The sequence below is a fragment of the Calliopsis andreniformis genome, chromosome 10 (genome assembly GCF_051401765.1).
Source record: "Calliopsis andreniformis isolate RMS-2024a chromosome 10, iyCalAndr_principal, whole genome shotgun sequence".
In the NCBI taxonomy this organism is placed as follows: Eukaryota; Metazoa; Arthropoda; class Insecta; order Hymenoptera; family Andrenidae; genus Calliopsis; species Calliopsis andreniformis.
The window spans coordinates 12,851,392-12,865,543 of NC_135071.1; the positions used below are offsets into that span (position 1 = coordinate 12,851,392).

The 14,152-nt window shown below is 36.2% G+C and overlaps 1 protein-coding gene across 1 annotated transcript in view; it reads right to left on the reverse strand.

Annotated features, from left to right (window-relative positions):
* The window catches only part of Dally (division abnormally delayed protein), a 132,419-nt gene that overhangs the window by 115,211 nt on the left and 3,056 nt on the right, over window positions 1-14,152 (reverse strand). The window contains exon 2 of the mRNA XM_076388153.1: window positions 6,826-6,966. Within this exon, the coding sequence (XP_076244268.1) occupies window positions 6,826-6,966 (141 nt within the window). The remainder of the gene's footprint in view (window positions 1-6,825; window positions 6,967-14,152) is intronic.

The window sequence follows — 14,152 nt, forward strand, 5'->3', positions numbered from 1 at the left end:
ATTATAAATGTAGCCTTTTTTCATCCTTATCTGGAGGAAGACTTATCGGTGATAATTTTGTTCTTCGTGAAAAATAATGGGTATTTTGAAACGTTACGTGAAAGTGTGTAGAAATTATTAAAGATTACAAAAATAATACATTAGCTATCAAGATTATTTCAGTTCCATTCGAGTGGTTACTTGTGAGAAGAGTTGATAGTTTTAAGAAATTTGTGAGGTACTACCAACATTTTTCAGTTTAACTGGAAAATTAACACCTGCGAGTGTTGACAGTATTTATTATAATTACTGTTAGTATTGTAAGTATTGCTAACATTTATTAAAGGATTTCCAGTTAAATTAATCACCCTGTATACATATATCAAACAGGATTGAAGTTACAGAAAATTCTCATATACCTCTCTCAATGCTAGGGATGAAAAATGTTGAATTCCTGAGGGCAGTTCTCACCCACTAAACATGAATATCAGAAGCTAAAAAATCTGTGGTTGTAAGGCAAAACGACCTATGTCACATTTTCAAGAAATTTGAGTTAAAGCCATAATTGACATCTAGGATATAAAATGTATACTTTTAGGAAGAAAGAAACAAAACCAAACAAAACTACGTGACAACCACAGAAATAACGAACAAGGAAAATTTCCAATGTTCTAATTCCAATTAAATAAAGTCTCATTTTAAAAGCCAGCCCAGCGTTAAAATCCTCTAGACTCTAGACAGTACATATTAAAATCGCATTGAAAACGCGTCTCTCCGAATGCAACCCGACACAAGGATCGCAAATAGTCCGAAATGGAAACATTAATGTAATTTGATCCCCTGATAATTTTCCTTCCAGCCAGGCAAGTCTCCATTGTTCGATATTGTCCGCATAAAACGTGTCTCACGCGTGTCGAGGTTCATGAATGCACCAGCAACAATAATAGCAACGCTCTCCCGCTGGGTGGGACAGCGAGTGCACTTAGAATCGCGCCGCAGTCGTACTTGTTGATGTTTTAACAACCTCCACGCGCGAAAACGGAACAGACGACGGCGGAGAGGAAGGAGCAGCACTTTTAACCCCATCGACGCCATCGTTGTTTCGCGGTTTAAGCAGGACCTGGCAAACTAATTGCGCGTTAAAGGCTGTTGCTAAACATTTCGGGCAGCATCGAGTGTCGAGGCGAAGTTCCAAAATTGCCAGGCATCCTTGAGCATCGAAACAGCAGAATTGCTTTACCTTTAATTGGTATGGTGTGTCCTGCAGTATTTATAATTTAGACGAACTCGGATAGTAGCACTTGGTTTGCAAAATGTTCATGGATAATTTGTATGTAATTTGAGATGTTAATAAACTGAGGGTTTGTGAGTTTCTGTGAGTTTCTGTGAGTTAGTCGTTTTTTATAATAGAGTATTTTAGTGATGCTACATTGTGCTATATTAAGGTAAATGTCCCGATACGTGAATGTTTCAGATATCAAATGTCGTAGCAAGTGAACAATTTGAAAATGCATGTTTCGATACTTGGTTTATTTTCTTATTAGATATATTAGAATTTAAGATTAAAATTGAATAAAATTAGCGTTAGTGTTCAGATATTGGGACACGATCGATTACCAGGACACTTTCTCATCATATCACTTGAATATTAATTTAAGGTAAATGTTCCAATAGTCGATTATGTCCTGGTACTTTTTCTTTAACTTTAATTCGCTGTATATTTTTTATAAATATATCGTCAACAAGTATAATATTCTACAATAATTTTTCCCCACCGTCTCCATCTTGCCCTCTACTTCCTCTATTTTAAAAAACTCCAAAGCAGGTCGCCGCGATGCATTCGCATTGCAACGAAGGAACACGAACGAAGGGCGAAGCAACCTTCTCGCGATAATTACCGTTGGCACATTTCGTGGCCGAATGTAGCGGCCAGTTTCGAATTCGTGGCTCGGGGGTTTCGTGCAGGCTGCACTTTCGAGAGAGCATCGAACAGCATTACAAATTGCGATGCACGCACAACCTTATACGGCTGCGGGTACGAGAAAGCGAGCCCTGCCCCTTCTCCCTTCCGCCACGGCAGCTAACCCTGCTGATCCAGACCGTGGAACCTGGTCCTGGACATCAAACAGGACCAGATATGCTGCGTTGTAGCGCCCAACTGGTATACGCGCGACTGCACGCCTCTGTCTTTCTCTCTCCAGCAAACTGCACCAGGTGCAATCGACAGGTCGCTGTCGTCCTAACCGCGGGACGCAGTCGTGCCAGTGGAAATGCATTTTGTGGAGACCTAATCGAGATCGGCGGAAATTAACCTCTAAAGGCTGATTCTATCGTTTCTTATTTGTACTTTTACTCTCTATTTAGAGGGAACCTCGTTTGATCCTCTTCCTATATTTTCCCACGATTCTTTGAGGGTCGTCATGAGATGAAATTCGTCAGGGTATTGCAGGGGATCAGAGATAATTAAATGGAAAAATAATTTCTGTCGAATGGAGTAATGGAGGAAAACTCTTTGGGTGCTACGCTATTACATGGGTATGGGTATCTGGATATTTTAATGAACCTTTGTGAGTTTGAGAATTCGTCAAGCCTGAAATCTACTTTAAATGCAAAATAGTTTAGGAGGTATTAATAACTACTTTAAGAACTTTTAATTTTCAAATTTCTAAATTACCAAATTCTCAAATCTACAAATCTACAAATTTTCAAAATTTCATATTTTCAAATTTTCAAATTTTCAAAATTTCAAAATTTCAAATTTTCAAATTTCTAAACCTTCAAATTTTCAAATTTTTAAATTTTCAGTTTTTCGAACTACATTGCACCAAATTTACTATGTAATTACAGTAAATAGTATAGTTCACATATTATTTATTTTTAAACAAGTAAAACTAACATATTTGAATCTCTTTATGTAATTTTTAATTTGAGGTTGTTTTTTTCTACTAGAAAAGACTTTTGGTTTTCCTTTCCTGCGATTTTACGAATATCTATACACTCGATAGAGAGCGATGAAGCTGTGTACCCATAGTGAAATATGGGTCATTTAAACATCGTTTAACCGAACGATCGATTATCCAAATATTATTTAATTGAACACTCGAAATTCGAGAACAACATTTAATGAAGCAATTGCCTCAATAACTACATTGGAGGATATTATCTTCTTCATAATACCGTACTCAAACACTATGGGCAATATTGTAATGAAAAACCGGCTATGTGGATATTATAATTAATTTCCTAAAATTTCAAATAAATATTTATAGATATAAAATAAATTCAAGAATTTCTTTGCAAGAGTCACGAAAGAAGCAAAATAGATTCAAGGACGACACAAAAACAAAAAAACCATGGACAGATCATAATCTTTGATTTGCAAATCTTTTACGTTCCTGCCACAGCGAAACATTAAAGGAGAGAAAGAGAAATAGACAGAAAAAGAGAAAGGATCTACGCAAGATCTTCGCCAAGATTAGAAACACTATTTTCAGTTTGATTCTCACATTTCGTTTTCTACCCACCCTATTCTCTATTTTCATTACTTTGTACTTTCTTTGTTCTTTAAGTTGCTTTTTCGGGCTTTGATTCCGATCGAACTTCTCTCGACACTTTTCGATCAGAAAAGCTGAAGAAAATGATGAGAACTATTGTCAAAAAAGCTTAGAAGTCAATGAATTCTAACAGCAAATATTTTTAGGACTCTGACTGTTAAAAATTCTGTACAATTCATACGATGACTCTGATTATAACTCTTTTAGATATTTGGATTTTACTGTTAGTTAATATTATTGTCCATATAAATAATATTGTCCAGATACTATAATTTGTAGTCTATTTGAAACATTTGCAATATTTTTAAATATTATATGCAACTTTTTTAAAAATCTTCCCATAACTTATTGCAAATACCTACATAGAATAATATTCAAAACATTAACTCGGTTATTCAATCGATCAAAAGAAATAATTCCTACTACTACTCTTTTTCATTTTCAGTGGCAATTAAAAAACAATTAATGTAGTCAGAGCTACTAATTTAAAATTATAAATATTTTCATATAAGAATAGAAGAATCGTGAGTCACTGTACAAAGAAAAATTAACATTAATCATTAACTACTACAACTATTAAAACTTACGTAACCACTATTAGCTGTCTCACAGACCGCTAATGTTTATTGCATTATTATTAGCATAAAGGTGGCAAACAAAAAATCAAAATCACTTGTTCTTGCTCTGCACATTAATAATTAAAGAAGGGAAATAGATATAAATAATTAATAGCGATCTTAGAGACTGATAATACTAATTAAAGTTTAACCATTAACGTAACATTTACAATTAACATAGTCATTAACAGTTTTCCTGCTAGGTCTAAAACACAAGCGCGATCATGTTGGAAAAACCACCCTCAACGTGCATCGCGGTGCATCGTCGATCGCTCAATAACTCTGTCCTCTCTCCGGAACAAAATCATTTCCATGCCCCATAAAAATTCCCCGACTTGCTTCCCACGCAAGCGGAATCCTCGCAAAAGGAGCACGCGCAATTTTCGAATTCGCCCGAGCACGTGTTTCTTATTCAAACAATCACGCGTTCCTACCTCGCTACTCCACCGTTTCCCACTTACAAATTTAAATTTACCCTCGGCCACGCATTCACGGAAGCTATTTCGTGAAATTCAACCAGAGACCTTGCGCCATTTTTACGTCATATTGGGGAACGAATCGAGCGAAAGGGGCTAGAAGAGACAGTCAAGAGAGGGAGAGGGAGAGAGAGAGGCAAACATGTAGCAGAGGGTAGGGTGAAAACGAAAAGGGGTGGAAAAAGTAAAAACTTCGAAAGCTGCAACGCGAGCTGTACGTGTCTGGAAAGGAAAATAGAATAGAGGGGGAAGAGCAGAGAGAGCCTGGGGCAGAATGAGAAATAGAAAGAAAAGGGCAGGAAAACCGCCAGCCTCAGTACGGGTCCACGCTCCTATCGAGAGCTCGATTCGTATTTTGCTGTGCCCGTTTCCCGCCAAGATGCCTCAAACTAAAGGCTTTTGATTTCCCTAAAACTCACCAACGAAGCAGCACGCTCGAAGAAAATGAGGAGGAAATGCTTTCTGAGGATTCGTGAGAAATTCCTTGGCTTGTGAAACGTGCTTATTTTTATTTATTTCAACTGATGACTCTTAAAGCCATTACACGCTATCGACATGTCGTTGGCAACTTGGTCGTCGAGAGACCAAAATTTAAGCAACTACTGTACAGAGCTGGTAAGGTTGCATCTAGCAGAAACGTAGATCTGTATGGTTGTAGTAGTAAATAGAAGTTTCAGATGTAGCCTATTATTGGCCAAACTAATCAAAACTACTAACTGAATCATCGTATCCCTTATACATACAGGGTGTTTCAGAAATACGTATCAATATTTCAGTTGCTTCCAACGAGAGATCAATGAAGACCACATCAGAGTACAAATTTATGTCTCTCTCTCTTTTCGTCACCTGTCTGACGTATGCTCATTACGCTCAAAGGAACATAAAACAGATGAAGCTATATATATTCTATATACTCCATCCTTCCATCTTGGCTTCAATATGCAGTTCCCATAGTCTTATACATACATGAAAAAAAACACAGCCATGGAGATCAGAAGAAACCATGTAAAGCTGCGATATTTTAAAATATCTAGATACCTTTAATTATCTGGAGACATTTGAAACGCTTTGTAGGTCATCGTTGCGCTCAGGCGAAAGATAAAGTCCTACTAGGATAAAACATCCTGCACCACATAAATCTGTCTACCATCGTTTCTTATCCTCGACCAAAGAAGAAGCTATGACTATGTACTTCCAATAATGAATAAAAATTCAACGATTTACGGAGTCAAGTTTCTCGAAAGTCGCGCTTAGGAGAATAGCAGCGAAGGAGCAACGGAAAGAGGTGAAACGAAAGTGATGATGGGAAAGAGAGAGAATGTGCAAGTTGCAGTTGGCACATAAAAATAGTAGCCTCGGCTGGGTTTTGCCAATTTAAGAAACCGTTTCGCTCAATCCCATTTCTGGAGCTCTCGGCGAGGCTACAGAACGCCCCATTCGAACGATCTGTCGTTACACTTCTCTTCCTCTCTATCTCACCCTCAGATACAAAAGGGATATGTCGTTTAGACCAACTTCCTGGTTATTACGACCCCTCGTGTTGATGCTACTGGCACACTCGCGTCTTCGAAAATGCCATCTACTTAGTGATTGTATCATTTACAAGATTATCTTTCTAATTACTTTTAGAAAACCAATTCAACTTAAACGATTAAATTAAAATTTTATTTCAGGGGAGAAGCTAAGATTCTTTATTTAAGATGTTCTCTGTTATATCTTGTATTTGGTCTTCTCATTTGCGTGAAAATAAATATTGAAATATACAAAATGAAAGAAAGAGTTCATAATCTTTGGAGTAGATAATATTCGCCAAATGAAGCAGAAAAGTTCTAATAAACGAGGATCAAAGGATTAATATTTTCAAAGTTATAAACAGATTCTGTTTAACAGAAAGGATTAAATAGAAACAAGAAATTGTTTATAACTTTGAAAATATAAACCTTTTGATTCGTGTTTATTAAAACTTTTCAGCTCCATTTGGCGAATATTACCCTTTTCTCTTTTCGCCCTATATTCTCTGATATTCAACATCTTTTTCAATGGCACAATTAAGGAAACATAGTACACGATACATTTTATATATTGCTTTGAAACTTTCAAATATTCAAACTTAAAAATAAGCGTGTAAGCATGTTTAGAGTTTCAAATGCATATAAAGTTCAGTTACTCCTTTTATGAAGTGGAATAAACTGGTCTTACCCCTCAGTGCATCTGCTGTTGTTGCCAGCAGGCCTTGCAGACTTCTGCTGTGGTGGTGAATCAAGTCATGAAAATCAGCTCTGGCTTGACGTATCAGCAGGTCCTCAGTTGCATAGTCGCAGCACAAGCCATTACACATTGCTGAAATCAAATGAATACCTTCAATATCTATTCATATTTCAAGTGTGAATATCTGTACTGTAGTTGCAAATCGTAAGGCAAAATGATTCAAGTCACATATTTTTGTTTAAAAGGTGAACTTATTTTATGGATTGTGTCTTCTTGAATCATCATTTTTAAGTAAAAAAGTTCTTTCAATGGCTTTTCTTATTTCTCAAAATATAAATTGTAGATTCTAGATCCTAATTAGACCTTTAATTCGAATTTTTTTGAAAATGTAACATATTTCGTTTTGCCTTAAAATCACAGATATAATTATTTCCCTCAGAAATAATTAGTAGAAACAAAGTATATTTAGAAGACTGCTATATATTTTCAAGCATGCTCTGTGTTGATATCACTATCAAAACACGTAAAACGTATTTTCGCGATTGTACAGTTTCGCTCCAACATTTCCTGAGAATATAGTTCACGTTTCGTTTATCGGGAAGAAAATTGACCATTCCCTTCACGGATTTCATCTCTTGAATTTCGCCTGTGTTGCCCCTTTTATAGCTAAAGTTTTCCTGGGGAATTCTTCATACAGCGTACTACCACACGTCATTCTCGAAATGCATTTTCTAGAAAATGTGTCTCGTAAAATTTGTTTTAACCAAAATATGCATTACAATATTCAACCACACAATTTTTAAAAATGTTACGTTAAAAACACTTATTAGAAAAGAGTTGGCTGACAAAATTTTAATTCCTGGGTCTAAAGAGACCCGTCGATGGCTCTGCAAGTGCTAATCGATCGGAGAAAGTATGAGAAACGATTTCAATAATCGTTCGACGAACCTTTCGATAGCCCAATTCGCCGTGACACGAGAACGTGACGAAGACGTCTCGCGTCCCGTCGCCTCGTACAATTACGCTACGACGAGGATTGCTCGATAAAATACGATAGACTCGCATCTATGTCGCAGGGGTCATGGACGTGCAAATGGAACGGGGCTAACGGGACCCTCAAGAGGTCCTGGCTCGTTTCAATAGGTCCTTTTAGCCTCATTCTACTTTTCACCCACCCCTTCCTAACCGACCCGTTCGTCCTTACTGCGAATGTACGTGCGCCCCAATTTTCCAAACGTATTGCACCCGTCCAAGCATAATTCGACCAAACGCTGCTGCTCGAAAATTTGGAGCGCGTTGTGATGTCAGAGCATGCGAAGTTTTGCTTACCTAAATGAGTGAATGTATTCAGGGAAATAATAATCTACTGTTAATTACGCTGATAACAATGTATGTTATTATAGTCAGGAACGCTATGAAAACTGTTGTCCAGTGATGCCATGAGGTAGAGGGGGAACTTCTTGAACTAGATGGGGATTCTTATATGGAGAAGGCAGGGGTGTGGAAGTGACGTTTGAAATGACATTAGGTGCAAGTTGTAGCACAAGTCTAGCATTGAAGAACCCTAATAGACTTTGTCATCGTAGGCCTTTGTCTCAGAGATATTTCTATTCGAAACTTTATTCGCTGGTTTGGAATCCTCATCGATGGACTACAATTTTCTTTCATTATAAATAAATGTTTGTATTATCAGACAAGCTTTTTTTTATCTTATATGTTAATGTAAATTTGAAATTGTATCTACAATCAGTATGTGTTAAGAGCATATAAATTACTAGGAGGAAACGTAACTTTACATAAAAATATCGCGAGAATGAAGACCCACCATGACAAAACCCATTAGGAGTTTTCAATATTAGACTTGTAATATAATTTGTGCCTAGTGTCATTTCAAAAATGATTTCCACATCTGTGCCTTACACTTGTCAGTAATCACTGGTTGATGAGGCAATCCCCACCCCATTCGAAAAGTTCCCTTTCTACCTCGTGATGTCACTGGACAGCAGGTTTGGTACCATCCCTGATTACAGTGGAATCTCGATCACCCAAACCTTGTTTATACGAATTCCTTACTACATACTTTTTAATCAGAAGATACAGTACAGTCTGTTTACAGTTTTAATCAGTACATATTCTTTAATCAGAAATTCAATGAGAATCTCATAAAAATATCGTGAGCCATCGTTCAAATTCTTTTGGCCCACACGTGAGTCAGAAAACAGGGAACGAATTTTTAATACAATTAGTTTTAAATTCACAATTATAACGTAGGTAATAAATTCATAACTAGACACTCATTGTATGTTGAGCTAAATTGCAAAAATATTTGTGTCAATAAAATAAGTAGGTTACAGAAATCGTAAACAAGATTAAATGATGCAACAGCGTGAATAACTGTATACAGCGTCCTCGCTTTATCAGACAATTACATTTACCAAACGTAGTGATAAAAAAGAATTCATCGACGACGCGCGGATATAAATTGCCTCATGCGTCAAGATGCGACAGCTTCTTATGCAATTTCATTTAATTCCACTTGGTATCGCTCAACGAACGTCACACAGCGGAAATTGGAAAACTGAACTATCGTTCGTTAAAAGAATTCGCAATATTCGAACTGTCGTCGCAGATTATCTAGCAATAATTTATTACAATTATCAGCGAACACGAAGATTCTCTATTAACATCTACAGACTTCAGAGCAAGAAACGATTTACATTTACAAAGAAACATATAAAAAGCGTTGTTCATAAAACAGTGAATCAAAAACAGTGATCAACATTTAAAAAATCAATGATTATTTCTCTTCCTGCTTCTGTGCAGCGTTAAATCGAGAAAGGTGGGTGGATTTAAAAACATACAGCAGACGAAGAAGAGTATTATTCACCCTGACTGACGAATCATTGGTAAACAAAATGTAACTGATAAATTTGTGAATGTATCTGAGTATCGAACAATGGGCCAGCGGCGATGAATCACGAAAAATCGTGGCGAAAAACAGTGAGGTGGTTTTTCTTGGTACCTGGCCGTTCTGTGTGGCGCTACCTAAGCTCGGTCAAGGTACTCCTAATGACGAATACAAAAAGGCCAAGGAGGGGAAAAAGGGAAGGACACCGGAACGGTGTGTTTCGTGACAGAATACTTTACGATTCTACACCGGTTTTATTGGAATGCTCTTCTCGACTTCGAGAAAACGAACACCCAATGAAACCAAATGCCCACTCGAGTCCAGAAATTTCACGCAGCTTCGACGAATGACACTGGATGCGTCGTGGACAAGGTTTTGCCAGTTTTTAATTGTGTTCAAAATAGAATAAAAGAGTCTGTTGTTTGGTTTGGTTAAGTACCTTCAGTTATTGGTCATTTATCCCATTAGGCCCAATGCACACGAGCGATATTGTGACACACGATCTCGTTGCGATCATACGACTGTCTTCGTTGTTTGTAATTGGGAAAATAAAGAAAAACATATGAGCGCAACGAAATAGTGTATTAAAATAACGTTCGTGTGCATTGGCCCTTAATATTTGCTACTTTCATGACTAGTTTTTTGAAATCCTGAGATTAAGCCATTTGTCAATTAAAATAGTTCATAAATCTACCGAAAGATGCAAATTTATAGTGTTATCTAGTATTCTATAGTATTCTATACCTATCCATTTTAATAAAACTGTAAATCTATTTTTCTTTTGTTACATAGGTATTTGAAACACATACATTCCGATATGTTAAAACAATTAATTCATATTCCCAAGGTTACCTTTCCATTTCCCCACAATTAGTTTGTTTCTACTCTAAGTATGTCAGAAGTTTTGTCGATAAATGAAATTTCTGTCTCTAAATAGTATCTTTACAGTATGCAGATAATACCTAGTATAAATCAAGAAACACTTCAGCTGTGTCACTAGCTTATTAATCAATTATGAATATGTATTAATCATAATAGATATCACTTTGAGCACTATTTACTCTTGAAATCATTTAAAGAATTTCTCAGTATGTATTTGTATTTGGATCCATATGCTCTAATAGCTTTTTACTAAGCGTTTAATGCTCTTTTCAATTGAAGGGTCAAATTTTACATATTATAATTGAAAAGCTCAAGGTTTAAAAAAAGAAAAAAAAAATGTTCTGGATAAAAAAGCACATTATAGCACTGTGTGTATAACTTTACACGTTTTTTCATATAACAAACAATTTTCAAGCAGTTTGGGTGGCACATATTGGTGACTCACCCTATATATTATATACATATACATGTACACTATCGTGCATAAGTATTTGAACACTTTCACATAATTGAAATATGTAAAATACTCCAAATAAAATTCTACAATACAGTTATAGCTAAAGATATCATTTCAGATGATTATATAAAGTTCACAAATACCTACGAGAATAAAGTTTAATATCAGTTAATACAAATAATAATATAAATAAAAGTATTTTATGCATTCCCAATAATGTGGATGGATCGAAATACTTATGCACGCTAGTGCACAGGTATCGATCTCTTTAATTTTAATGTTGCAAGGATAAAAATCCTTGTACCTGCGCGACGAGTTTCTTTCTGAATTATTCGAAACGGCGGAGGCAGGCGCCACGAATAGGAATAGAAAAAGAGGAAAGGGAGGAATAAAAGGGACCGACCGACGCGATGGTGAGAATGCTCGAAAGAACGGTTTACGATGCGTCAGGGTGTGGTGAGGTTCATCGCGGTTCAGGCTTCGAAACGACTCGGTTCTCACGGCAAATCCTGCACGCCTTCTCCGTTCTGTTCTTATCACACATCCATGCATAAAGAACAGAATTACCTTCAACTTTAAATGGAAAGGGAATCGATTTTTATAATTGGAGTAGGTACAGAGGATAATAAACTACAGATTATCTCTAATTAGCAAAGCATAATCTGCGACATGATGTAGACCTGGAACAGTTAGAAACTGGACGAGTTTGAATAATAAAATTTAATGGACTGAAGATCTGTATCCACGAGAAATAGCAGAAAAAAAAGGAGGAATTAATTTGCTTCTTAATTAATTGCAATATTTCGATGGAGATGAGATCTGTTTCAAAGAGCTCTCTAAGCGGATTAAAACAATTTGTAGAAATCTCCATTGTCACTGGCAATTCCAGATTAACACGAAACAAAGCCATTTACATGAAATTTCCAAGGTAGAAGCAATTGATAAATCGCAACGATTAAATTAATTAGATTGCACGTGCATTTCCTTCCCGATACGAGCAGGAATTGAATCAAAATTTCATCCATTCGAATTTTTATTTACACGACACCTTCTGCAACATTTTTGCAGTTACGTAGAGAAAGTATGCACCTTTATTTCGTCACAAGTCAAAAGAAACTAAAAACTGAGAGCGCTGAATAAAGTCTAAATAAAACTCTCTCGAAGCAAACGCGTGTGCAATTAAAAACAAAGGATCAAAGTTATTTGTTGAGTTATTTATCGCTCTAAATTAAGAACATTAACATCATTGTATGTCCAATTGGACAACCCGCGATTATCTCTCCCCATTTTCTCCGTTAGGTGTGATGTACGGCACTTGACGCAGGGAAGTGCATAAAACCGGAAGCTACATCAGCGACCCTTCGCCCTCGATTCGACGAGTGGTTACAGTCGTGTAAAGTGGGTTAGAATACGATCGTTCAAAGAGAGTAAAAGGGCTGTTCGTTCATTCAGCCTCCGTTAACAGCGAACCAGAAATCGGCACACGATCGGTTTCGCGGATAATAGCATTCACGACGGTCCCCGCGACCTTCCAGACGATAAAATCTAGTTGCGACACGCGAACTTCGTTTGTACACAAGGTGTCATTGACCCTAGTTGAAAAGGAGGCGATTCTAGGCGAAAAACTAGGACGAACGTTCAGAAATAAAGAGCCTCAGTTTTCCCTCTTGAGGGAAAATTTTCTAAAAAGAATCATTTACACTTTCGTTGCCTCGCTGCAGAGTGATCTCAATTTTCGATAACCCTAATTTTTTATTAGGAGTATATTTATGGTATACTGCCTAATTATGGAGAAAGGCAGTAATTAGAGAAAAACGTGAAATTTAGTGTTTTGCATCTTTGGATAGTTTTAAATATCTTGTGTCTTGTTGGGTTGAAAATAGCAGTAATATATTTTTAGTAGACACTGCTTTTGCTCCATAGTTAGACAGTATAGTGTTTTCCAACTGTATCTGTGTTTGTAAGGCAAAATGACCTAAATTACATGTTTCTGGTTTGGAGATATTGATGTTTAAAGTTTTCGACCTTTTGTATCCTTACTTTTTAAATGGACAAGTTCTTTGAGTGCTCTTTCTTCTTATCAAAAATGTAAATCCTATATCCTGTAGGTCTCAATTGAAGTCCTCAATTCAAATCTTTTTAAAATGTGACATAGATCGTTTTATCTAACAACCACACATATAGTAGCTACAATTTTTGATATATGTCATGGAGAAATAAACAAATTAATAGCTATTATTTATTAGCACATTGTGAGATACATTTCCTGATTCTCTAAATTTTTGAACCCTGAAGAACAATTTGGTGAAATGTATTGAAGTCTACGTAATTAGTACAGTCATGAAACTTCGAGCGAAATACATAATTACAGGGGTGAACGATAATCGTTAACTCACAGGTCAAGAGGTCTATCAATCGACTAATTTCTTCATAAATCTGCCATCTTTATCGTCTTGAAACGTTCTAAATATTTACTTTGTAAACATACATTTTTTAAATGTTTAGTACTTTAAACTTGACTCTGCTTCATCATTATCTACAGAAATAAAATTCTATTATTTCTCAATAAACACTATTTTATTTTAATTTCACTGCAGACGTTTAATTTATTGTATTCTAAATATACCTTTTCTTAAGGATTAAAAAATTGCCAAATGTTGCGATGGAATTGAAACCGAACCAACAGACAATAGCAATGCAACACGATGGTATGATTAAAGTTGGCAGAGTTCTCAATTATAATTAGATAGTTAAGCTGTATCATGATTGTTCAGCACGAATTATTTAAATTTTTAGCAATACGTTCATCTGCATTGCCGATCAACGAAGTTAATTGATCCGGCAGCGTAACTTTACACAGGCAATTAGTCAATTAGTACGCGGCACAACGTAGAATCCTCAATTGATGGTAGATTCTCACTAACAATACTAGTTAACAACGTGGAAAATTCTACGAGAGTATCGACCGAATTTCAAGTTATCCCATAAATATTCATTGCGTAATCACCTTTAGAGAAAACTGCTACCGCGATAAAGCTTTTATAGGAGTTTTTATATTTGTGTTACTACCA